Below are 27678 nucleotides of genomic sequence, written 5' to 3' on the forward strand. Positions count from 1 at the left end.
TGCCAAAATCAAGAGACACAGGGTAAAAAAGACAAACGACTACAAAAGCAATACTTGCAAAACTGTTTGGTGTAAATGAACTGAATAACTCATGGGGGGAGAAGGAAAGGCGGAGGGGGGAGTTGGAATGAGGGAGGAGGTAACAGTACAAGAAATATATCCAATGCCTAACATATGAAACTGCAACCTCTCTGTACATCAGTTTGTCAATAAATTTTTTTTAAAAACTCATGGAATCAGCTCTTTTTCCCTTTTCTAGATGGGCAATGAGCACAGTTCCTTTCACATGACCTAGAGATCACACTATTACTGAGTTCACCTAAACATTGGTCCCAACACCATCTAGAGATTAAAGTAAAAAATATGACTGATTTTCTAACTTATAGGAAATCTAGCTGACTCTGTTACATACAAGCTACAGATAATAATGTATAGCAACCATTAAACATTAAATTGGGTAACACTGGTGACTCATGCGTGTGATACTAGCTTCTAAGAGGCTAAGAAATGAAGATTACATTTCAATGTTAGCCACAGCAGAAAAAATCTGAGACTCCACTTTCTCTAGCCAGAAGTACAGGTGTAGCTCAAGTAGAGAAGTGCTAGCCTTGAGTGAAAAAGGCAAGTGAGAACAAGCCCCAATACTGACATAATACTTGAACTGGAGTTCAAGTCCCAATAATAGCACAAAAACAAAAGACTAAATTGTGTGGTTTAATGTACATGGAGTTTACAGAAAGGTGAAAACACAGGGAATGTAGCTAAAGAAGGCAAAGAGGAAAGTGATGAGAAAAGTCCAGAGGCAGATAGGATAGACCACTGCAGTGTTTCATAGGTCCTGTCAAGGCTTGATATTTCTCCCAAGTATAATCCAAAGCCATTAAGGGGATGAGAGGTGGGGAGAGGACAGAGACAGAGACAGTGACTGAGACTGAATTTTAACATTATCCTCAAAATCACCAGGCACCAGTGGTACATACCTATAATCCTCCCTATGTGGGAGAATCAGAAGAGGAGGAATTTGGTTAAAGGCCTCCAGAGGCAGGCAAATCTTGAAGATTCTAGCTCATCAGATAGGAGCTAGGAGTGGGGCCATGTGCCTGTCGTTGCAACTACAAGAATAAGTCAAAACTCAGTGAATCTCAGTCCAGTAGAAGATGTAGGCAAGAAGTAAGACCATTTTTTATTTTTTGCTGTTCCTGGTGTTTGAACTCGGGGTCTGGGTGACATCCCTGAGCTTCTTTTGCTCAAGACTAGTACTCTACCATTTGCACCACAGTGCTACTTCTGCATCTGCTGTTTATGTGGTACTGAGGAATCTAACCCAGGGCTTGGTGCATGTTAGGCAAGCACTCTACCACTAAACCACATTCTCAGTCCTGAAACCCTACCTGAAAATTAACCAGTACCTGCAAAAGCATAATTTTGTTCAAAGTATACAATGAATTCCTCTTGTATTAAAACGTATATTAACTTAAAAGTAAATATATGTACATATATATGTATATATGGATATTTGTGACTCAAACCTGTGAGTTATATCTACCATGGAAGCTGAGACCTGGACAATCAAGACTTAAAACTAGTTTGGGGTAAAAAGTCCATAAGATTCGAGTTGACCAGTAAAAGCTGGGCTGTAGATGTGGCTTGAGTTGTAGAGAATCACAACTGAGCAAGAACACATGGCTCTGGGTTCATGTCCTGGTACTATCAAACAAAGAAAGGAACAAGCAAATATTTTTTTAAACTACCTTGCAAGATGGCTGGAGGTGTGGCCAAGGAGCTCCTACTTAGAGCTCAAAAAATCAATCCCCCAATAACAACTCCTCAAAAACAACAACCCCATTAAAAATTAATAGGCTAAAGAATTAAGAAGAGATTTCTTTCTTTTTAGGAATGTTCACACATTTATTATAACTCCAAACTGAAACGCAGACATCAATAACAGAATTCCTAAATAGTCACACATTGCTACATGGAATACTGTAATAGATGGCTTCAAGAGTATGAATTACAGTTATATGAACAACCTTACCAGCCGTTGGATTAAAACAATGTTAAACAAATGGGGAAAATATAATAGATTATAAATTACACTGTTACATATACATACAGTTCAAGAGAAAAAGTAAAACTAAACAATACATTGTTTAGGGTTAAATGTTTGTGATAAAACAATAAAGAACAACAAGGAAATGCTTATCATGACAGTTAGAATAATGGCTACTTCCAGGGCAGAAGGAAAGGCCAAGGGCATTAGAGGGTTTCTGGGGAGCTAGGAATATTCTATTTTTTATTTTAAAAATATTTAATTATTTATTGTTTATTCTTGGAGAGAAAATAAGAGTATCCAGTAGACACATGAAGAATGGTTTGAAATCCCTGGCTATAAAACAAATGCAAATCAAAACTAAATGAGATTCCACCTTACTCCAGTTAGAAGGGCCATTATGAAAAATACAAATAATAACAGATGCTGGCAGGGGTGTGGCCAAAAGGGAAAGCTCCTACACGGTTGGTTGGAGTGCAAACTCCTTCAAACACTCTGGAAAGCACTATGGAGGTTCCTCAAAAGGCTAAACAGAAAGCTCCCCTGTGGCCCAGCAACCCTACTCCTGGGCATTTACCCAAATGACCACAAACATCTATGCTCACTGCAGCATTATTTACCACAGCATTACCAAGCTATGGAAACAACCTAGATTCTCCTCAGTGGATGATGAATGGATCAAGCAATTGTGGCATGTCTATACAATGGAATTCTATGCTTCCACCAGAAAGAATGACGTTGCCCCATTCACAAAGAAATGGAAAGACTTGGAAAAAATCTTATTAAGTGAAGTATGCCAGAACCAAAGAAACAGTCTCCATGGCTTTCTTCTATAGTAATGATTGGTATATATATGCCTAGGATAGTCCTAGCAGAGGACCACAATAGCTCAATAGCTATGTACCTCTGACCATATAAAATGATGCTAATTGAAATGAGCTCCAAGGTTAGAAACAAGGGGCTGTTTTTTGTGCTGTGTGAAGTGATGTCCATTTCCTTTCATTTTTTTCCCTATTTGGTTTATCACCTGTTATCACTGTGGTTTGTTTATTTATTTATTTGGTGTCCTGTGTGTTGTACATATGTTGATCTAATTTGAGAAAGTAAAGAATGCTGAGACATAGGACAATGGTGAACCAATGCAACAATGATACAAGACATGTTGTGGGAAATGAACGGTACAACTTGTAGGGAAGGTACTCAGGGGCAAGGGGAAGTGGAAATAAATGAGGGGTGGCGTAACAAGAAATTTTCTCATTACCTTCTCTAACTTCTTTCCCTCTGTACATCATGTTTTCAATAATATAAAATGTTATAAAGAGGTTTAAAAAGAAAAGACCAAGGAATGACTTTCAATGACTGAGAAGAAAAATTGTAAGCTATCAAGAATGATCACCTAGTAGGAAATACTTTCAAATTCAAGCCATACTAAAATTGCATTTCAAATGTATTATCATGTATTATAATCATGTAATATATTATAATCATATTTCCCTTCTAAGAATCCCTATCAAGAATCCTTATGCAAGAATTATAAGCACCAGAATTACATACACAGGGATCCAGACTTATTATCTTTGCTTTAAAAAAATACATTCAAATTGCAAAATAGCATAGAAATCAAATTACATCATACAGATAAACTTTATAACCCTCTTTTAAAGACCTTTCCAATTTTTCATACATCCTGGTGGGCAGTTTTACAAATACCTACCAAATCATCACATTGCCCATTTTACCCTCCGGTTTTCAATGTCCATCAGCAAGGGACAGACAAAGATAGGCTTCCATTGGCCCGTCCTACAGAATGGACATATAGCCATCTGACTCCTTAGGGCTCGATGAACTGCCTTTGTGCCAGCTTACTCTTTTTCCACCACGTGTGGACTTGCCCCTGTGGCCTGCCTCACAATACATGGACCAGCTAAGCTGCACCTTTGCCAGTTCACCGCTCAACCCGAAGTCAGACACACAGGCCCATCCGAAGTTTTCCTGTCCTTCCCTTTTGACCTCTGAATGAGAAACCCGAAGCAGTTCTTTAACGGTGATAAACATTAATATCCAAATTTCTGACATTTAGCCTCAAATTTGTAAACAGTGGAGGGAAATAAATTTCAATTTCCCAATGCCTTTTGCTAAGCCAGATAACTTGATAACAGTGCAAACAGCCTAACACATTAAGACACCAAGATTTTGCAACTGCAAATTAAAGACATTTTCTGTTTAAACTACAATTCATCTTTAAAGCAATGCAAAAATCCTATAAAACATTTGGGAACACCCAAACTTGATGACCTTTTTGGAGTTTGAACTGAAACGCAACCATTTTTACATCAGACTGACAGTTTTAACCTTGAATTTGTTCACAGTCACATACACTCACATACATTTGTACAAAAGATCCTAAAGGGAGCAAAATAACCATGGGCTGTATGCTTTCCAGTGACTTTTTTTTTTTTTTGCTAATCTTGCAAATCACCAAGATTTAAGACAAAACCTTTTTAACAAATGGCTTTGACATTCTAAGGCCTCATTTACCAGGGCTCGCTTCTGAAGCAAGGCATGTTAGGACACCAACTAGTTTTTGGTTGAAGAAAGCTGGGTGGGGGTCTCCTGGAGCTAAATGGAGCCCACCCAGTACTTGACTCCAGTCAGTAGCCCAACTTTCACTAGAGCTTCTGAAATTCTCACTTTACCTTTTGAATCCCTCCAGCTGGGGAAAGTAGGAGGTTATCTGATCTCTTAGCTGACCAGATGGCCTGACTGACTTTTGACAATTGAAGACAAGAGCACTGTACAATTTCAATGTATTCTGTGAGATTTGCCAATGGTTTGAACCAGGCCATAAGCTGCCTGTACCCTTACAACTGCCCCATTATACAAGGGTCTTCCTGGTCCATGGGCATAAATAAAAACATTATTCATTTGAGTTGGACTAATGAGGCTTCTCTATCTACTGTTATTATATCATGTAAAATATTGTATTTTCATTTGGCTTGTCAAATTTTGAAGGTCAGAAGGTTTTGCACAAGTGTACTTTGAGTTGAATTGAAGTAAAGTCATGTTTCAGAGACCTGTCTGGGCTGGGAGTATAAAGTAATGTCAGAGTTATTGCCTGTTAATCGCAAAGCCCAGGATTCTTCAATACGGAAGAGTGGGAGCAGCTGTAGGAGAGAAAGAATGGGAGGGGAAGGAAAGTGGTGATGGCATAGAGAGAAGGAGGGGAGAAGGAGAAGTAGGATCAAAGACAACCCAAAAGTCAGCAAGGAATTACCTCAGGGGTAGAACACTTACATAGAATTCCTGAGGTTCATGGTTCGATTCAACAGCTAGGCCTAGAGCTAGGGCTAGAGCTAGGAAAGGACAGAGTAGGACAGGACAGGACACGACATAGTAGAGGTAGGAAAAGACAGAGAAGGAGCCATCTGCTGGGTTATATTGAAGTGCCAGACTTTGAAGTCAGGCCCCACTTTACCACGCGAACCCCACTTTACCACGTGATCCTGAGATAAGCAGGCCCTGTGAGAAAACCCAGGACAAGCTTATTAGGGCCCAGCTGGTCGAGAACTCTAACCACTGGGAATGCTTAACTCTAACTGCTCCTAGAATGCCTCGAGCCCTGAGCCAATCAGATTTGTAACTGTAATTTTGCTTGCTTAAACACCTGATTGCTGTAACTTTGTCTTTTGCCTTTATAAGCTCTGTGTAATCGCAGCTCATGGCTGCCTCCTAACCTCCGCTGTGTTGGTGGGTAGGACAAGGCCCGGGCCGTGGCCCCACTTGAATAAAGTCTTGCCTTGCTATTGCATTTCGGAATGTCTGAATCTCGGTGGTCTTCTTGGTGGTGGTCTTGTGACTTGGCACAACAATATGTATTCAGGAGGCTTTATCCAATATTGTATCTGATGAGAGACCATTTTATGCCAAGGACAATCTGAGTATGAACAGGACATACAAAATCACCAGTGAGGCAGACACCCATCAACAGCTGATAAGAGGCATACATCATCTGTCCCACTGCATACCAAACGATTGAGTGGGCTAGAGACCATGCACAGGCCACATGTCCCCTACCCCTGTCAGGCATCTGCCAGGACTTTTTTGCCTCTGATAGTTCAGTTCTCACCTTTGTAATGCCTGACAAGTCAGGGAAGAACTTGCACAGCTGCCCAGGAGTCTCTATTTTTTTCTAAAGTTTACTTCCTTTCATGGTGTGTGGATGAGGCTTCCATTGGTGGAAATTTTCCCTTGTTTCTATATTCCAAAGCCCTCCTCAGTGTAGCTGTTAGACTAGACCTGTGAACTAATGTGAATGGACCCTCTATCTGGCAATGCTGCTTGTAGTTTCTCTCTTAGCTGGCCATAATGGGCACCCAACTGTCCATAGATTTAATCTCAATGACCCTGAGGGGAGCAATGTGGGTGAAATAGAGAACCCAGCATATGTACCTTGGTCAATTTGGTATTTCTTGGGTTCAGTTTTGTTTTGCCATTTTTATCTCTGAAAGATAGATCCTGGGTTTGATATCCAGGGTCTCACTGTTCCTCTGGTATGTAATGGAAATTTCCAAGCCTGTAGTCTCTTGACACAATGTGGCTTAAGCTCCCATTTGTTAGGCACTAGTGGGACTTGAACCATTTAAAAAGACTTGTCTAATTCATGGGGGGGGAGAGGGCGGGGGAATGATGGACGAGGTAACCAACAGTACAAGAAATGTATCCAATGCCTAATGTATGAAACTGTAACCTCTCTATAATTCAGTTTGATACTAAAAACTTAAAATAAACAAAATAAAAAAATAAAAGACTTGTCTACTGGTGGTAATGTGGAACTACTGATGGTCTTGAGCCCCAGGATTCTTCAAGTTTCACTGAGGCCTGAAGAGTTCTGTATTGAGACTTCCACCACTTAGTCATCTTTTATTTGTGATCCATTTTGTTTTAAATGAACATCCTGGGAAGTCTCAACCACCACTCTACTTCAGTAAGATTCCTTGATCTGAAATCTGCGGTTCGAAGCCAGCCCAGGCAGAGAAAGGTCCCTGTGAGAGTCTTTGTCTCTAGTTGGCCAGGGGATTCCTGATTCCCCCAGGAGTCCACCACACAGTCTCCAGCTACAAGATGACAAAAAGACAGATTTATTGGGAAGTAAAAAGTGAACAAAAAGTGAACCGACCGGCCTTGTTCGCAGCCCAGACATGGAAGCCGAAAATGCCGACAGGATCCTAGCCCAGACTCGGGAGCTGGAACTGCCCGCACGTGTGCAGGCCAGACTCAGGGAGCTGGAACCGCATGGCCATCCAGCCTGGTTATAAGGCAAACATCACAGCCAAACTTGCCACACGCAGGTGGCCAATGAAGATACAACACTTACAGAGCATGCTAGGCCACACACAGGTGGTCAAAAGAGTTACAGTCTGTCTCATAGTATCTATTTGAACCAACCTATCATTCTAGTTAGAATTGGCGCATGGATTTGGTGGGGCTCACATGATGCTGGTGGATACACCTACTCATAGGAGGTCACGGGTTTAACCTTGAACATTCCTTGAAACTTCCATGCTTCAGGTGGTCAATCTTATCACAGCAAAGGGGAACTTCCCTGGATAGGGTTGGGGAGATCTTAGTGAAGATGGAGTTGGGTTCTGCTCTAATCTGAGCTGGAGTCAACTTGAAGTTCCTCCACAGTTAATGATGGCACTGGCCAGATCTGACCTCCCTATTACATTCCCCCGTTTTTTTTCTTGTACATAAAAATCAAATCATTGATTTCTCTTGGAGAGCTTAATCTTGCCTGGACTATAATATGACTCCACCCACAGGTTTCTGGGGAGAGCAGGGTGATACAAGAGCCAGTCTGATGTGACTGCTGCTCTTAAGCTTGTACCCAGAAAGAACCTGGTTATGTATGAGGTCCATCCCCAGGACAGCTGCAGGTGTTCTCACCTGTTTTAAATCTCCATCCAGTTACCTAGGCAACTGGTACACCTCCTCTGAGATCACACCCTAGTTCATCTGGACACTCTAATACACTTGGACATGCCTCCCGCTCCAAGCATTTCCTGGGAGTGACTCTGTAGCCTGCCACGCATGTTTTTCTTAATAGAGGTCATCAACTCATTAACTTAGAGGAGTGGGAAGGTTACCACAGGAAGAATATCTCCCCAATATCCTAGATTTACTACCCACTATCACAGATGACTGCCAAGTTCCTGCCCAGTAGATAGACATGGGCATTTAGAAAGGTATGCTTACAAACAATTCTTTTAGGACCTCCCAGCTTCGGTTAACTTTTAAAAGGCCAACCACAGGTGACTCTGAGATCTGACAGTCTCTGCCATCCAAGCAGTGGCTTGCTGCCTCTGGATGCTCCATTTGTCCCAGGAGAGACTTTTCCACTCGGAGGTAAACGCACCTTTGGCATTTCTCTTGGTCCATCGCTGGACTTGGACTCAGGGCTTGAGCGTTGTCCCTCAGCTCTCCAGCTCAAGACTAGCACTCTACCACTTTGAGCCTCAAAGAAACTCACAACTCTGTTCCCAGCATTTCTGCTGGCCAACTGGAGATGAAGACTCTCACAGGAACCTTTCTCTGCCTGGACTGGCTTCAAACCACAGATTTCAGATCAGTGAATCTTACAAGAGGCCACTTTACTCCAATTAAGGCAACAAGGTGGTCTACACAGAAATAGTTTTTAAGTATGCTCTTACCTGGAACTTATTAAGGGCCAATGTTAGGAATCACCTGACCTCTGTGGATCTGTTGAAAACGGTTCCAAAAAGCCTATAGACAGACTGGAAATGTATTTTTGATTTCAAAGTCTTTTCCTGAGTTCCTCTTTTGACAATGCTATAAACCTCCAAAAATTTGGTAATGCTCAAACTCAGAGTTTAAACTTAAACTCACCCATTCTTACTCTTTATCAAAGTCACAAGAGCATTACTAGTTCAAATGTTTCACAAATGTCTATTTTAGTGGGTCATCACCAGATTACACCACCTTCCACTTGTCCTCCTTGGTCAGGTTATTTGCTTTGTCGTGGGAGGCATGGATCCAGGTCCTGAGGCCATCTACCTTGACAGCAGTAAGTGTAGTCAGGACTACAGTGTAAGGGCCTTTCCAGCGGGGTTCCAAGGACTCAGTCTTATGTCACCTTACCCACATCACCTGTCCTGGCACAAAAGAGTGTAAGGCTAGGGCATCCTTAGGCAGCTTCTCATGAGCGGCCTTGATCTGGGAGTAAAGTTCATTTTGGACTCTCTGCAGGGCCTGTAAGGACTGTAACAAATGTTGGTTAGACAATTCAGCTATGGCTTCAGAACCAATCTTAGGGCATAGGGGAGGAGGCCTCCCGAACATTATCTCATAAGGTGTGATGCCCTTAAAGTATGGTGTACAGCGTACCCACAGAAGGGCAAATGGTAGGAGGGCCGTCCAGTTTTCGCCAGTCTCAAGGGTCAATTTGGTTAAGGTCTCCTTTAGAGTCCTATTCATCCTCTCTACCTGACCTGAACTTTGGGGGTGATAGGCACAATGTAATTTCCGATTAATCCCCAATGACTTAACCAAAAGCTGGGTTACCTGAGAGATGAAAGTGGGGCCATTGTCTGAGCCTATGGGTACAGGGAGTCCAAACCTGGGAATTATCTCCTCTAGCAGCTTCTGCATTACAGTCTGTGCTGTTTCCCACTTGGTTGGGAAAGCTTCTGTCCATCCTGAAAAAGTGTCTACAAAAACTAGCAGGTACTTATATCCATACTTGCCTGTTTTTACCTCAGTAAAGTCTACCTCCCAGTAGGATCCTGGCACCATTCTTCTTTCTCTCCTTCCTTTGATGGCTACTCCATCAGCAGCATTTGTCCTCTGGCATGGCACGCACCGGCTGGTAATATCTTCTAGCACTTTGTCATTTCAGGTATATAGTAGAACCGGCGGATTAATTCCGCTAGCTTGCTCTTTCCTAGATGGGTTCCCTGGTGTATTTGCTTAGTAAGAGTCCGTCCTAATGCTCGTGGAAGAATAATTCTTCCGCTGTGAGTCTGTTTCCAGTTTCCCTTTTCACTTACATTGTGAAGAGACTGGAGAACCATTTGATCTTCAGAAGAATACTGGGGCTCCTCTGGGAGGGGTGGCGTTGGGAGAAGGGCTAATGCCATCAGGCCCCTATCTCTTGTAGCCACTTCCCGTGCAGCCTCAGCCGCACTCCGGTTCCCCTTTGCCTCCTCTGAGTTTCCCTTCTGATGTCCTGTGCAGTGCATTACAGCGACTGCCTTTGGCAACCATATGGCCTGAAGTAGGCCTAATATCTGTCCTTTGTTTTTGGTTTTGCCTTCTGCTGTCAGCAGCCCGCGTTCCTTGTAAATGGCCATGTGTACATGTACAGTGGCAAAAGCATACCTGCTGTGCGTATAGATGTTGACCTTCTTGTCCTTTCCCAGCACCAGAGCTTGGGTTTGGGCAATGAGCTCAGCTTTTGCACTGAGGTGCTCACTGGTAATGGCTCAGCCCAGATGACCTGGTCCCCTTCCATGATGGCTGCTCCCGCTAGCCTCACTCCATCCATCACGTAGCTGCTCCCGTCAGTGAATATGGTCTTTTCCACGTCTGGTAGTGGGACGTCTTTGAGGTCTGGTCAAATGCTGTGGACATGGGCCACAACCTCCGCACAGTCATGCAGCACTGTCTGATCAGTGTCTGGCAGCAGGGTGGCAGGGTTGAGGGCTGTGGAAGCCCGGAAAGTCACTTTGGGCTGGTTGAGCAACAGGGCCTGGTACTGTGTTAGCCTGGCATTGGACATCCACTGGTCTGGGGGGCTTCACAACAAGTTCTCAACCGCATGCGGAGTAGTTACCACTAGATCCTGCCCCAATGTTAGCTTGTTGGAGTCGTTGACTAGCTGAGCTGTTGCTACAATCACCCTAAGGCAGGTAGGCCATCCTGATGCAACAGGGTCCAATTTTTTTAGATAAGTAGGCCACTGGCCAATACCAGGGTCCTAACTTCTGAGTTAGCATGCCTTTTCCCACTCCAGCCTTTTCATCCACGAATAGGTGGAAAGGTTTGTGGATGTCCAGAATGGCCAGGGCTGGAGCTGAGACTAGCTGCTTTTTAAGGGTCTGGAACACCTGTTCCTCTTCTTCTGTCTCTCTAATATTTTTTTTTTTCATCTTTTGCTTGGTCATTGGCCCTAAGGCCTGCTTTAAAACTGACATGTCTGGGCTGGGGATATGGCCTAGTGGCAAGAGTGCTTGCCTCATATACATGAAGCTCTGGGTTTGATTACTCAGCACCACATATATAGAAAACAGCCAGAAGTGGCGCTGTGGCTCAAGTGGCAGAGGACTAGCCTTGAGCATAAAGAAACCAGGGACAGTGCTCAAGCCCTGAGTCCAAGCCCCACGACTGGCCAAAAAAAAAACAACACCAAACCTGACATGTCTGCTCCAGTGTCCACTAAGAATCTGACTGATTCCCCCCCACTTTTAGAGTTACCCTAGGCGCTGGGAGGGGAGAGCCCCGACTCTGTCAATTATCTAAGGCCAGTGTTTTGGCTTCCCTTCTCTTTGGGCGTTATTCTCTCCAATGCCCTTTCCTCTTACAGTAGCTACACTGATCCATCTCTAACTTCCACATTCTTCCCCTACTTCCACTTCTCCCTGGTCTCCTCTCACAGGGCTCAGAGCCTGTTTTCCTCTTCTGTTTCTCTTGAAAGATAGCAAAAATCTTAGCCAATTTCCTAACCTGTCTCTCTTCTGCAGAATCCCTGTTGTCAAAAACTCGGTGGCAATCTCCACTAGCTCCAACAAATTTTTTTCCTTCAAACCCTTTAATTTTCTGAATCTTTTTTCTAATCTCCAGAGCTGCCTGTCCCACAAATGCTGCATTAATCACTTTTTTTTATTTTCCTCAGCCTCTGTATCTATAGGAGTACAAGTACGCTAAGCGTCAAGAAGCCTTTCTAAATAGGTTGCTGGGGACTCATCCATTCCCTGTCTTACTTCTTCTACCTTAGACAAATTCATAGGGTGCTTTTCAGCAGCCTGGAGACTGCCCAGAATAGTCTGGCGATAAACCTTCAGCCGCTCCCTACCTGCTGATGAATTCGGGTTCCAGTCCAGATTCCGGGAAGGGAGGTCTTCCTCTATCTCAAGGGGGTCTTCTGATGGCCTGCCATTGTTTCCTGGGACCAGCTTCTTGGCTTCCTGGAAAATCCAGTCTTACTCCTCAGTGGTGAAGAGGACTTCCAGGCCCAAGTGGGTCGGTGAGTCACAAAGAGATTTTCTAACAAAGAGGTTAGTGCCTGAGGCTTCTTTGAGAAGGGAGGGTACTGCTGTTTCCAATTTAATAGATCATTAGAAGCAAAGGGGACATTAACCTCATAAGGGTGAGCCTCACCCTCTTCGGGGGGTCCCACCTGTCTAAGTGGAAGTACAGCAGGGGGAGAAAGGGGATCTTTACTTTGGTGGGCTGAGGGGCGAATCTCTCTCCTGTCCCTTTCCCCAGCCTCCCCATATGAAGAGCCAGAGCACGTATAGGATGGGCTCAAGAGGTCTTGATCTGACTCCCTGAAGGAGAGGTCAATTGGCACTCTATGGCGGACACAAGAGATATCCTCCTTCTCCTCCGGTGGGAGAGGCAGCATGCCCTTTGGCTGTTTAGGAAGCAGCGGTGGCCATGATTTCAAAGCCAAAACTGTGGTGGAGGTATTCTCGGGAGGCAAAAGGGGTTTCAGCCACTCTGGAGGTTCCTCCATAAAATAGCGCCATGCTACGATGTAGGGAACCTGGTCCAGAAATTCTCGGTCGCTGACAATAATTGCCTGGGATTCATAAACAAGTGAGAGATTAAAGGTGCCTTCTGGGGGCCACCCAGTACCGAGGGGGGGGGCATAGCAGCTGGCAGAAAGTAGTTTTCCAGCCCTTTTCTCAAAATATTTAAGATGTTCTAAGACCAGGTTTAGGGGAAGTTTCTCATTGGGGACCGCTTGTCGTCCCATATTTTCCTGTAAAACACATCTGATAGCAACAATAACCAAAAGCTAAATCAAGAACAGGCACAGGAAGAGGAGCAGTTCCTCAGTGGATTTTGGTCATTCCATGCTTCCCTGTAGAGAAAAGTCAATCATAGCACTAGCAAGCAGGAGTAGAAGTGTGAACAGACACAGATAGACAAGACCATGTACAGAACAAGGAACAAGGTCAGAATTGCTGATCTTTTGACAAAATTCATTCATGTCCTGCCAGTGAGGACCTCCAGAAGGGAGTCAAGGTGTCCCTCGACCACCACGGCCTTAGAGAGCTCTGCTGCATGCAGCTTCTCTCTGTCTTAGGCCTACAGATGGTGCACCTTCAGATTCTGACGGGCTCACATGGCAGCCCCACAGACAGCCTTTATGGCCAGTGCACTTTCCAGCACTCACTTACAGGCGGGCCCAGTTGGGGGCCCAGCAATTACAGACGGCCTTTACAGCCAGCGAACTTTCCAGCACGCCCTTACAGATTACAGGCAGGGCATACTCGGCAGCCCCTAAACGAATGGGCACACTTTGGCGGCCCAAAAGATGGGCCACTCAGGCAGCCCTACAGAGAGACTTTACAGCACGTGCACTTTCCAGTGCACAGAAATGGAGCCATAGATGGTGAACAATTGCAGAAGTAGTACTCAATGGACATTATCTGAAAATAAGCTATAAAACTTATGGGAGGGATAGGAGGGAAAAACTGGGGGGATGGAGGAAAGGGGTGACATTGTCTAAAAAGAAATGTACTCTTTGCCTGACTTACCTAACTGTAACCCTGTAATGTGGTCACACCCCAAGGGAGGGGACCACAATGCAATGGAGTCCGAGGCTGGACAGATCCCCCATTTCTCTAAGATTCCACCACTCAGAGTCAGTCAAGTAAAAACTATACTGACTGGCCAGGGTAAAACCCCAGACTTCGGAGCTGGGACTGCTTGCCCACGAACATGGTCAGGGTCAGGTTAAAAAGGCAAACACCACGTGGTCAAGCCTGCCACACCTAGGTGGCCAATGAGGTTACAACACTTACAGAGCAAGCCATATCAAATGCAGGTGGCCACTGGAGTTACAGTGTGTCTCACAGTGTGTTTAAACCAACCTATCATTCTAGGTAGAATTGGCGCATGGATTTGGCGGGGCTCAAATGATGCAGGTGGACATGCCTAATCATGGGAGGGCACAGGATTAACCTTGAAAGTTCCTTGAACCTTCCAGGCCTCAGGGGGTCAAGCAGTTTACACAATCTTATCATATTAAAGGGGAACTTTCCTGGATAGGGAAGGAGAGAACTTAGTGAAAATGGAGTTGGCTTCTACCCTCTTTAACTAATCTGAGATGGAATCAATCTGACACCCCTCAACAGCCAATGATGGTGCTGGCCAGATCTGACCTCATGGTTACAACCCACTCCGTAAATCACGGTGATAATGAAAAAAAAATAATAATAAAGGTTAACAAAAAGATACCTGAGAATCTGGGGTGGGGGGGGGGAGTGTGTGTGATTCCCTCCTCGAAGGGTAAAACTTCTAAAGTGTTGGGCTCTGCTACTTTGCTTCCTTCCTGCTCTCATTGAAGGACTGGCTAGGAAATCCATAACCTTTGTAAATATACCTAAAAGCATTAACCTCTGGGTTCTAAATTCTTTAGAGGAAATAGGTGACTCTTTGGAAAACTCAGTATACATTATCCAAAGGGAGGGATTTCACTGTGGTATTTCTATATACACCTCTAGCATCTGAAATTCTCTTTGAATCTCCCTTGCTAACCTGAGTCCAATTTGTTATGACCTTTTTCCTTTTAACCAAATTTATCATGAACCAAATTTTGAACCAAATTCATCATGTGCTCCCTCTCACCCTGCTTTTTCTCCTACCTACTGCTGGCTACCTTCAAATAGGCTTTGATCTGCATAGACTAACTCTGACTTTGAGTATTAATCCTTATTGGGTCCCTGACTGGATCATGGAGACCTACTAGCACTGGATTTTGCCTTTCATTGTAGCTCAGCTGTTTGAAGTCTAGAACCTAAAACTCTTTAGCTTTGAGACTTGTTCATGCTTAAGGCTAGTTTGGAGACCTTCTGGCAAATGTAGTTGTCTTGAGTCCATTGTGCCTTGGCCACTCAAACTTTGCTGCATAATGTTGTAATCTCAGAGCGAGAATAATCTTCATCGAGGCACAACTTAAGGTGGGAAGGGGTTTTATTGACAAAGGCCTTTTATTTACAATCTAAAACCCAGAACCAGAGCCACCCTCCACCTCCTAATGCTTGCCTGTGACTAACTTGTCTTGGGTTAGTTACCCAGAACCCAGACCTGAGACCTGTCTTAACCTGAACTCCGAACCTCCACCTTCTTTTATTTCTTTATTCTTTTCATTTTTTTTTTTTGTGTGGAGGCAAGGGAGAGTTTATTGTACAACACAAACCAGACACAATTCTAACAAGTTGAGTTTCAGCTTCGTAGTCATAACTACACAGAGGACAACTGGACAATCTCATCAATGTCAAACGTTTAAAAAAAAAAAAAAAAGAAAAGGGAACCACCCTATATACAATGCCACACTAAAAACACTTTCGCTTGGTAATCTCTGGTTTCCAGTTGACTGGATGAGTTTCTTCTGTCGCCGTTTCATCCTCTCTGTACACTTTAATGGTTTTATCTGCTTCCGCTGTCAGTAACCGACTTTCTGACTGGTCAAAAGCACAAGCAAAGATTCCTGACTCGCTGTCCAATGAGCCAGGCTGCACGGCCGCATGGATTCTCTGGAAATTGTAGCCCGATCTCCAATCCCAAAGATGCATGGTGCCGTTGTCAGCTCCGGACACAAGCACTCCATCGGAACTTACTGTCAATGTGTTAATAATGCCATTATGACCAGAAAGATTTTGCATGAAACTTCCATTGGGGAATTTCCACTGCTTTATGTTATCTGGAGAACCAGATGCAAATGTGTAATGTCGTGGGTGTAAAACCACAGCCCGCACTGACTTCTTATGGTTTGTTAAGGTCACTCTTGACTTTCCAGCCACCAGATCCCACAGTCGTATTGTGGTGTCATGGCTTCCGGTAATAATCTGGGGCTCTGAGGCCTGACACCTCACGGTGGCCACTGCATTTGTATGACCAGATAATGTGTGTACACTGGCCTTTGTTCTCACATCCCAAATCCGAGCCGTTGAATCTCGACTACAGGTTCCCAGCACATCAATTGTTGGGTGCAAATCCAAGCCATACACTGCACTCAGGTGCCCGTGGTAGTGCCGGACGACCTTATTATATTCGAGGTCCCAGCATTTGACCTGCTTGTCTTCTCCACAAGAGAACAGGTAAGGGCTGCGCGTGCTCACTATCACACCCCGCACTGTGCCGATGTGCCCTGTCAATGACAGCTTCAGTTTGCCACTAGCCAAGTCCCAGATCTTTATAGTTCTGTCAGCAGATCCAGTAACAAACCACTGATTCCCAGGTTCCACCGCAATGCATCGAACCCAGCCAAGATGCCCACTGATAACCCTGTAGAGTTTCCATGGTGGGTGCCACTGAGGCTTGGGCATCGTAGGGGCTTTTGTAGACATCAGTGCTGAGTTCTTGGCTCTGCCAGACTCCATAAACATTGAATTCATCACCGTAGTCTGTGAACGGTCAGAAGCCCCAGGTGCAGTGCCCTTTCCATGAACCCTGGTCTGGGAAGAGGGCAAGGCCACAGCTAAGGACCGCGCAGTGGACTCACTTGGCATTGTCTGGATCTTAGTGTCGGCTGTCAGAGAAACCCCAGGTCCTGGTGGATAAGGACGTGTACCTGTCACCAAATATTCAACTTCTTGTTCTTGATTGGCAGAATACTGCTTATGTGCATAGGAATCTGTGGCATTCTGAGCGCCCTCTTCTTTCAGGCTTTCTTTTGAAGTAGGCATATGCAACACAGGACCATACTCATCATGGAGTTTGATTGCCATTTTTTGTTTGTGACTCTCTTCATCCAAAGGCACAGGTTTCCCATTATCAGCTACAAACATGTCATGGGTCCTCTTCAATGATCTGAACACAAGTGTGTGCACAGAATGCTTCTGAACCTCCTCGACCATGATGCCGCCGTGCTGCTCGCCCCGACAGCCACGGAGAAACACCAAACACCGACGCGGAGACAGTGACCTACGAGGCGCAGCCCCCTTCGGAATCGCTGACTTGGCCGCTGGATATGACTTTCCACCTACCTCACTCTCCGGGCCTCCAAAACGCCAGACCTCCAGAGGAGCGAGCTTCCTTCCTGTAGGCCTCACCTCTCCTCAAGCTTTAAGCCTCAAGCCTCCCCACAGGCTTTATGCTCCTCCTCACGCCTCAGGTCTTGAACTCCCGCTCAGGCTTCAGGGATAAAACTCCTCCTGAGGCCTCAGGCTCCGGACACTCCCTCAGGCTTGAGACCCTTCGCACACCGTAGGCTCCCGACTCTCCTCAGGGGAAAGGCTCTGGTGGGCTCTGCCTACTCCTCCAGTAGACCTGGTTCAGCTCTCAGCTCCTCTGGCCCCTCTCCTCTAGCTGGTCTGCTTGTCTCTGCTCTGCCCTGCTCCTTCGGCTGGTCACCTCGTTTCTCCTCCTCCGGTGCTTCTCTTCTCCCACTCTCGTCTTCTCCGGAAGTCCTGACCTTTTTATCTCTCCACCCAGGCAGTCCAGTGGGTGGAGGTTCCAGTCCCATGAAAGGTGGGGCGGGATCTCCTCTTTCTTCTGCAGTGAGGCGTGGCAACCACGCCCACGTGGGGAAGGGCTTCTGCCCCCCTCGGGCTATTACACACATCAGCGCTATTTCCACAAAACTTGATTACCATTGGACATGGCTGTTTATGTATTATAGGAATGTATAGCCCATTGCCCAAGTGTTTCCTCTTCAGTGGGTGCCATGATATCATGGTGCCACCGCATGTAACTACCTGGGAGTTATCGCTGCTCTTTATCTTCAGCACTAAGTTGCTTGGTGCCACCAAATGGCCCTTGTTCTAGAAGGCTAATTCTTGGGGGCCTTGTTTCCTGGCACCTCGCTGGCCCTCCTGAATTCAGGCGACTGCCGGAAGCAGTCCCGCCCACAGTGAGGTCCTGAGCTTCCTGGCAGTGCACAGTGGGGGTCGGGGATGGGGTGTGGGGTGTGGGGTGAGATTGAGCCAGGAGGAAGAAGTCCTTCATAGCTAAATCTGAGCGTTCAGACTGATGATCTTGGCTTGCTTGAAAGCAGAATGAACTCAGGAAGCAGGAGCAGTGACCTAATGAGATTTTCACTGGTAGCCCATTGCTTCTAAGAGTTTTGCCTGGCATCTATTAGGATATTCTAGTGGAAGGAAAACTAGGATTCTTTTAAAAATAGAATTTAATCTCAATTGCCTTTCATATCAGTTTTTATATGTTGGCTCCCAGGAAACTGTTGGAAGCTCTGCTCACCCACTCTCAGCCTTGTTCACCTTCTAGCATTTACCTATTAACGGACTGTTTGGTTCTGTTGTGAGGAAACTCAGTTGAAGACTCAGTGGAAAGGCTTCCCTGGAGCAAAGTACTGTGTGGGCTCTGCTGCTTCTGAGGCCATACTTTTCTGGTCAATTTGAGTTTCCAGGAAATCACAGCTGAAACTGAACAGGAGTAGGTGTATACAGGCTACCCAGGTGGGACTCGAACCCACGATAAAGTCACCAACACTCAATTGGAGAACTCTCGAACTTCAGCAGGGCTGAGTTTTTAAAGGCAAAAACCACATGCAAGGGGCTGGGAATATGGACTAGTGGCAAGAGCGCTTGCTCTGTATCCATGAAGCCCTAGGTTCGATTCCCCAGTACCACATATCTAGAAAATGGCCGGAAGTGGCGCGGTGGTTCTAGTGGCAGGATGCTGGCCTTGAGCAAAAAGGAGCCAGGGACAGTGCTCAGGCCCTGAGTCCAAGGCCCAGTACTGGCAAAAACAACAACAACAACAACAACAACAACAACAACAACAAAAACAACCACATGCAAATGGCAGTGCATGTGAAAGCAAGCAGGTGTACCAAAGCAGAGGTGGTAGGTAGTGATTCCCAATTTCGGGTTGAACGGATACTGTTGAGAACACATTCCAAGCTTCCAAGCTCTTCCTGAGATTTCCTACCATTTGCTGAATTCCAGTAATCTGGTGTTGATCTCCCTCATTTTAAGTATTTCTGGCATTTTCCCCATCCCCAATGGGATGGGCCGGTGGTGGGGTGGGGGGTTATTACAGTCTGGATCTCACAAAGATACCACATGACAACAGATATCAGAAGCATGCTGCTATAACTTGTTCACTAAAAATACTTGGATTTTGAGAAGCCACCTCCCAGTCTTGTGGTTTCAAGAACTTTGTTTTGACAACCCCAGATAAGAGGCTTTTATTCTCATATGGAAGATGTTACGTTGGCTATTTGAATGCTAGAACTATTACAACAGAGCTATTTAAAGACAGATTTCATTGGTCTTCCGATCTGTTTTTATACCAATACCATGCTGTTTTTGTTATGATGGCCTTGTAGTAGATCTTGAAGTCAGGTATTGTGATACCTCCTGCATTGCTTTTTTTGCCTAGAATTGCTTTGGCTATTCTAGGTTTTTTGCTGTTCCATATGAATTTATGGATTGGTTTCTCTATTTCAGTGAAGAATGTGGCTGGGATTTTGATAGGTATTGCATTGAATTTGTATAACAATTTGGGCAATATGGCCATTTTCACTATATTGATTCTGCCTACCCATGAGCATGGGAGGTCTTTCCATCTCCTTGTGTCTTCTTTGATTTCCCTTATTAGATTTTTGTAGTTTTCATTGAATAGGTCCGTCACGTCCTTGGTTAAGTTGATCCCTAGGTACTTTATTCTTTTTTTGGCTACTGTAAATGGAATTGTTTCCATAATTTCCTTTTCTGTTTGTCTATTGCTGGTGTACAGAAAAGCTGCTGACTTTTGTGGGTTGATTTTATATCCTGCTACTTTGCCAAATTGGTTTATTAGGTGTAGAACTGAAGACCCAGAAATAAAACCGCACTCTTACAGCCAACTGATATTCGACAAAGGAGCTAAAGATATACAATGGAATAAACATAGCCTCTTCAACTACTGGTGCTGGGAGAACTGGGCAGCCATATGCAGAAAACTCAAAGTAGACCCAAGCCTATCACCATGCACCAAGATCAACTCAAAATGGATCAAGGACCTCAACATCAGATCTGAATCCTTGAAACTACTGAAGGACAGAGTAGGAAAGACACTAGAACTTATAGGCACAGGAAGGAACTTCCTGAATAGAGTCCCAGGGGCACAACAAATAGGAGAAAGACTCGACAAATGGGACTACTACAAATTAAAAAGTTTCTGCACAGCTAAGGACATAGCCACCAAAATAGAAAGACAGCCAACGATATGGGAAAGGATATTTACCAGCACAGCAACAGACAAAGGCCTGATATCTGTCATCTACAGAGAACTCAAAAAACTAAGCCCCTCCAAGCCCAATAAACCTATTAGGAAATGGGCAAAAGAGCTAAAGAGAGACTTCACAAGAGAAGATATAAAAATGGCAAAGAAACATATGAGGAAATGCTCAACATCCCTGCTAGTAAAGGAAATGCAAATAAAAACAACCCTGAGATACCACCTCACCCCAGTTAGAATGGCCTATACTCTGAACTCAGGAAACAACAAATGCTGGAGGGGCTGTGGGGAAAGAGGAACCCTTCTCCATTGTTGGTGGGAGTGCAAATTAGTACAACCACTTTGGAGAACAGTATGGAGGTTTCTCAAAAAGCTCAATATAGACCTACCCTATGACCCAGCCATACCACTCCTAGGCATCTATCCTAAACAGCAAAATCCAAGATATCAAAAAGGCATTTGTACTACCATGTTTATCGCGGCACAATTCACAATAGCTAAAATATGGAAACAACCCAGATGCCCCTCCACAGACGAATGGATCCAAAAAATATGGTACTTATACACAATGGAATACTACATAGCGATTAGGAATGGTGAAATATTGTTATTTGCAGGGAAATGGTCGGAACTCGAACAAATAATGTTGAGTGAGACAAGCCTAGAACACAGAAAACAAAGGGGCATGATCTCCCTGATATATGACTGTTAACAAAGGGAGACGGAGAGACAGTAGAGACCAAGTCTGTGAATACTGTATATGTTCTTGATACATTGTATATTGCATATATGTCAACCTGACCTAGACAAGGGATAGAAAAACAGGTTGTAAGATATCATAAGAAATGTACACACTGCCCTACTATGTAACTGCACCCTCTTTGCACAACACCTTGTAAAAAAATTTATGTCCAATTAATAAAAAAAATAAAAAAATTAAAAAAAAAAAATAAAGACAGATTTCAGTATGCGTGTAAGTGGAATCCAGAGAAACTTCACTGAAATTGTGATCTAAGGCAGCCTTACTAGGGAGAAGAATTATAGTATCTTCAACATATTCCTGATCAAGGAATTCCTGAGCAAGGTGTGGTTACTGCTCCTTGGGAGTTGCAGGCTTGCTGCATTGACTGGTTCTTGTGAGAGGAATGCCAGTATAGTATGGAGACTTCCTGTCACTGTCTTCTCACAGCTTTTGGAAATTAATTTCCCCTCTCCTTCCCAGTTCATACTTACTCCTTGTAAGTGAACTCAGGTGCAAATCACTCAGTCCCTATCTCCATCTGCAGATGGCCTGATGTGGGCTGCCTCTCCACAGCCAGTCTCTTGCTATAGGGGATGTCTAGCCTTTGGGGGAAAATGTCTCCTCCCTGACCATAGTCACACATACAAGGGCTCTTGCTGTTTTCCTGAAGATCTGCTTGGTAGTACTCACTTTAGCCTAAATTGGATGGAGGGCCAATCCAATCTAAGCTCACGCAAAGGGTAGGGTGCGGAGGTACTGGCCTAGGGCAAAATTAGGTTCAAGATGCTCCCCTGAAAATGGAAACAAGGCTTCTGTGTTCTGTGTTTGTTTTCTTTCCTTTGTGTTCTGTATGATTGTTTACAAGTCCTTGGGAGGGCAAGAGGAGGCACAGAAATGGAGGCACAGATGGTGAACAATTGCAGCAGTGGTACACAATGGACACTATCTGAAAATGAACTATACAACTTATGGGAGGGATGGGAGGGCAAAACTGGGGGGATGGAGGGAAGGGATGACATTGTCCAAAAAGAAATGTACTCTTTGCCTGACTTAATTCACTGTAACCCTGTAATGTGGTCCCCCAAGGTAGGGGACCACAATGTAATGGGTTCCCCTAAGGGAGGGCACCACAATGTAATGGGGTCCGAGGATGGACGGATCCCCCCTTTCTCTAAGAGTCCACCACTCAGAGACAGTCAAGTAAAAAGATGGATTTATTGGGGAAGTAAAAACTGTACTGACTGGCCAGGGTCATGGCCCAGACAAAGGAGCTGGGACTGTGTACCCAGGACCATGTTCAGGGTCGGGTTATGAAGGCAAACACCACATGGTGAAGCCTGCCACACCCAGGTGGCCAATGAGGTTACAACACTTACAGAGCAAGCCAGGTCACATGCAGGTGGCCAATGGAGTTACAATCTGTCTCACAGTATGTTTGAACCAACCTATCATTCTAGGTAGAACTGGCCCATGGATTGGGCGGGGCTCACATGATGCAGGTGGACATGCCTAATCATGGGAGGGCACAGGATTAACCTTGAAAGTTCCTTGAACCTTCCAGGCCTCAGGGGGTCAAGCAGTTTACACAATCTTATCATATTAAAGGGGAACTTTCCTGGATAGGGAAGGGGAGAACTTAGTGAAAATGGAGTTGGCTTCTACCCTCTTTAACTAATCTGAGATGGAATCAATCTGACACCCCTCAACAGCCAATGATGGTGCTGGCCAGATCTGACCTCATGGTTACAACCCACTCCATAAATCACGGTGATAATGAAAAAAAAATAATAATAAAGGTTAACAAAAAGATACCTGAGAATCTGGGGTGGGGGGGGGAGTGTGTGTGATTCCCTCCTCGAAGGGTAAAACTTCTAAAGTGTTGGGCTCTGCTACTTTGCTTCCTTCCTGCTCTCATTGAAGGACTGGCTAGGAAATCCATAACCTTTGTAAATATACCTAAAAGCATTAACCTCTGGGTTCTAAATTCTTTAGAGGAAATAGGTGACTCTTTGGAAAACTCAGTATACATTATCCAAAGGGAGGGATTTCACTGTGGTATTTCTATATACACCTCTAGCATCTGAAATTCTCTTTGAATCTCCCTTGCTAACCTGAGTCCAATTTGTTATGACCTTTTTCCTTTTAACCAAATTTATCATGAACCAAATTTTGAACCAAATTCATCATGTGCTCCCTCTCACCCTGCTTTTTCTCCTACCTACTGCTGGCTACCTTCAAATAGGCTTTGATCTGCATAGACTAACTCTGACTTTGAGTATTAATCCTTATTGGGTCCCTGACTGGATCATGGAGACCTACTAGCACTGGATTTTGCCTTTCATTGTAGCTCAGCTGTTTGAAGTCTAGAACCTAAAACTCTTTAGCTTTGAGACTTGTTCATGCTTAAGGCTAGTTTGGAGACCTTCTGGCAAATGTGGTTGTCTTGAGTCCATTGTGCCTTGGCCACTCAAACTTTGCTGCATAATGTTGTAATCTCAGAGCGAGAATAATCTTCATCGAGGCACAACTTAAGGTGGGAAGGGGTTTTATTGACAAAGGCCTTTTATTTACAATCTAAAACCCAGAACCAGAGCCACCCTCCACCTCCTAATGCTTGCCTGTGACTAACTTGTCTTGGGTTAGTTACCCAGAACCCAGACCTGAGACCTGTCTTAACCTGAACTCCGAACCTCCACCTTCTTTTATTTCTTTATTCTTTTCATTTTTTTTTTTTGGTGTGGAGGCAAGGGAGAGTTTATTGTACAACACAAACCAGACACAATTCTAACAAGTTGAGTTTCAGCTTCGTAGTCATAACTACACAGAGGACAACTGGACAATCTCATCAATGTCAAACGTTAAAAAAAAAAAAAAAAAGAAAAGGGAACCACCCTATATACAATGCCACACTAAAAACACTTTCGCTTGGTAATCTCTGGTTTCCAGTTGACTGGATGAGTTTCTTCTGTCGCCGTTTCATCCTCTCTGTACACTTTAATGGTTTTATCTGCTTCCGCTGTCAGTAACCGACTTTCTGACTGGTCAAAAGCACAAGCAAAGATTCCTGACTCGCTGTCCAATGAGCCAGGCTGCACGGCCGCATGGATTCTCTGGAAATTGTAGCCCGATCTCCAATCCCAAAGATGCATGGTGCCGTTGTCAGCTCCGGACACAAGCACTCCATCGGAACTTACTGTCAATGTGTTAATAATGCCATTATGACCAGAAAGATTTTGCATGAAACTTCCATTGGGGAATTTCCACTGCTTTATGTTATCTGGAGAACCAGATGCAAATGTGTAATGTCGTGGGTGTAAAACCACAGCCCGCACTGACTTCTTATGGTTTGTTAAGGTCACTCTTGACTTTCCAGCCACCAGATCCCACAGTCGTATTGTGGTGTCATGGCTTCCGGTAATAATCTGGGGCTCTGAGGCCTGACACCTCACGGTGGCCACTGCATTTGTATGACCAGATAATGTGTGTACACTGGCCTTTGTTCTCACATCCCAAATCCGAGCCGTTGAATCTCGACTACAGGTTCCCAGCACATCAATTGTTGGGTGCAAATCCAAGCCATACACTGCACTCAGGTGCCCGTGGTAGTGCCGGACGACCTTATTATATTCGAGGTCCCAGCATTTGACCTGCTTGTCTTCTCCACAAGAGAACAGGTAAGGGCTGCGCGTGCTCACTATCACACCCCGCACTGTGCCGATGTGCCCTGTCAATGACAGCTTCAGTTTGCCACTAGCCAAGTCCCAGATCTTTATAGTTCTGTCAGCAGATCCAGTAACAAACCACTGATTCCCAGGTTCCACCGCAATGCATCGAACCCAGCCAAGATGCCCACTGATAACCCTGTAGAGTTTCCATGGTGGGTGCCACTGAGGCTTGGGCATCGTAGGGGCTTTTGTAGACATCAGTGCTGAGTTCTTGGCTCTGCCAGACTCCATAAACATTGAATTCATCACCGTAGTCTGTGAACGGTCAGAAGCCCCAGGTGCAGTGCCCTTTCCATGAACCCTGGTCTGGGAAGAGGGCAAGGCCACAGCTAAGGACCGCGCAGTGGACTCACTTGGCATTGTCTGGATCTTAGTGTCGGCTGTCAGAGAAACCCCAGGTCCTGGTGGATAAGGACGTGTACCTGTCACCAAATATTCAACTTCTTGTTCTTGATTGGCAGAATACTGCTTATGTGCATAGGAATCTGTGGCATTCTGAGCGCCCTCTTCTTTCAGGCTTTCTTTTGAAGTAGGCATATGCAACACAGGACCATACTCATCATGGAGTTTGATTGCCATTTTTTGTTTGTGACTCTCTTCATCCAAAGGCACAGGTTTCCCATTATCAGCTACAAACATGTCATGGGTCCTCTTCAATGATCTGAACACAAGTGTGTGCACAGAATGCTTCTGAACCTCCTCGACCATGATGCCGCCGTGCTGCTCGCCCCGACAGCCACGGAGAAACACCAAACACCGACGCGGAGACAGTGACCTACGAGGCGCAGCCCCCTTCGGAATCGCTGACTTGGCCGCTGGATATGACTTTCCACCTACCTCACTCTCCGGGCCTCCAAAACGCCAGACCTCCAGAGAAGCGAGCTTCCTTCCTGTAGGCCTCACCTCTCCTCAAGCTTTAAGCCTCAAGCCTCCCCACAGGCTTTATGCTCCTCCTCACGCCTCAGGTCTTGAACTCCCGCTCAGGCTTCAGGGATAAAACTCCTCCTGAGGCCTCAGGCTCCGGACACTCCCTCAGGCTTGAGACCCTTCGCACACCGTAGGCTCCCGACTCTCCTCAGGGGAAAGGCTCTGGTGGGCTCTGCCTACTCCTCCAGTAGACCTGGTTCAGCTCTCAGCTCCTCTGGCCCCTCTCCTCTAGCTGGTCTGCTTGTCTCTGCTCTGCCCTGCTCCTTCGGCTGGTCACCTCGTTTCTCCTCCTCCTGTGCTTCTCTTCTCCCACTCTCGTCTTCTCCGGAAGTCCTGACCTTTTTATCTCTCCACCCAGGCAGTCCAGTGGGTGGAGGTTCCAGTCCCATGAAAGGTGGGGCGGGATCTCCTCTTTCTTCTGCAGTGAGGCGTGGCAACCACGCCCACGTGGGGAAGGGCTTCTGCCCCCCTCGGGCTATTACACACATCAGCGCTATTTCCACAAAACTTGATTACCATTGGACATGGCTGTTTATGTATTATAGGAATGTATAGCCCATTGCCCAAGTGTTTCCTCTTCAGTGGGTGCCATGATATCATGGTGCCACCGCATGTAACTACCTGGGAGTTATCGCTGCTCTTTATCTTCAGCACTAAGTTGCTTGGTGCCACCAAATGGCCCTTGTTCTAGAAGGCTAATTCTTGGGGGCCTTGTTTCCTGGCACCTCGCTGGCCCTCCTGAATTCAGGCGACTGCCGGAAGCAGTCCCGCCCACAGTGAGGTCCTGAGCTTCCTGGCAGTGCACAGTGGGGGTCGGGGATGGGGTGTGGGGTGTGGGGTGAGATTGAGCCAGGAGGAAGAAGTCCTTCATAGCTAAATCTGAGCGTTCAGACTGATGATCTTGGCTTGCTTGAAAGCAGAATGAACTCAGGAAGCAGGAGCAGTGACCTAATGAGATTTTCACTGGTAGCCCATTGCTTCTAAGAGTTTTGCCTGGCATCTATTAGGATATTCTAGTGGAAGGAAAACTAGGATTCTTTTAAAAATAGAATTTAATCTCAATTGCCTTTCATATCAGTTTTTATATGTTGGCTCCCAGGAAACTGTTGGAAGCTCTGCTCACCCACTCTCAGCCTTGTTCACCTTCTAGCATTTACCTATTAACGGACTGTTTGGTTCTGTTGTGAGGAAACTCAGTTGAAGACTCAGTGGAAAGGCTTCCCTGGAGCAAAGTACTGTGTGGGCTCTGCTGCTTCTGAGGCCATACTTTTCTGGTCAATTTGAGTTTCCAGGAAATCACAGCTGAAACTGAACAGGAGTAGGTGTATACAGGCTACCCAGGTGGGACTCGAACCCACGATAAAGTCACCAACACTCAATTGGAGAACTCTCGAACTTCAGCAGGGCTGAGTTTTTAAAGGCAAAAACCACATGCAAGGGGCTGGGAATATGGACTAGTGGCAAGAGCGCTTGCTCTGTATCCATGAAGCCCTAGGTTCGATTCCCCAGTACCACATATCTAGAAAATGGCCGGAAGTGGCGCGGTGGTTCTAGTGGCAGGATGCTGGCCTTGAGCAAAAAGGAGCCAGGGACAGTGCTCAGGCCCTGAGTCCAAGGCCCAGTACTGGCAAAAACAACAACAACAACAACAACAACAACAACAACAAAAACAACCACATGCAAATGGCAGTGCATGTGAAAGCAAGCAGGTGTACCAAAGCAGAGGTGGTAGGTAGTGATTCCCAATTTCGGGTTGAACGGATACTGTTGAGAACACATTCCAAGCTTCCAAGCTCTTC

At 45.3% G+C, this 27678-nt stretch overlaps 2 protein-coding genes across 2 annotated transcripts; both read right to left on the reverse strand.

Moving 5' to 3' along the window:
- Positions 1-15458: 15458 nt before the first annotated feature.
- LOC125364591 (pleiotropic regulator 1-like) lies at positions 15459-17273 on the reverse strand. The gene has a single exon (XM_048364187.1). The coding sequence runs from the start codon at positions 17155-17157 to the stop codon at positions 15634-15636; it is 1524 nt and encodes a 507-aa protein (XP_048220144.1). The 5' UTR covers positions 17158-17273; the 3' UTR covers positions 15459-15633.
- Positions 17274-23972: 6699 nt separating this feature from the next.
- Positions 23973-25757, reverse strand: LOC125364602 (pleiotropic regulator 1-like). The gene has a single exon (XM_048364202.1). The coding sequence runs from the start codon at positions 25658-25660 to the stop codon at positions 24137-24139; it is 1524 nt and encodes a 507-aa protein (XP_048220159.1). The 5' UTR covers positions 25661-25757; the 3' UTR covers positions 23973-24136.
- Between the last annotated feature and the right edge of the window lie 1921 nt (positions 25758-27678).

This window comes from Perognathus longimembris, chromosome 16 (genome assembly GCF_023159225.1).
Source record: "Perognathus longimembris pacificus isolate PPM17 chromosome 16, ASM2315922v1, whole genome shotgun sequence".
Taxonomy (NCBI): Eukaryota; Metazoa; Chordata; class Mammalia; order Rodentia; family Heteromyidae; genus Perognathus; species Perognathus longimembris.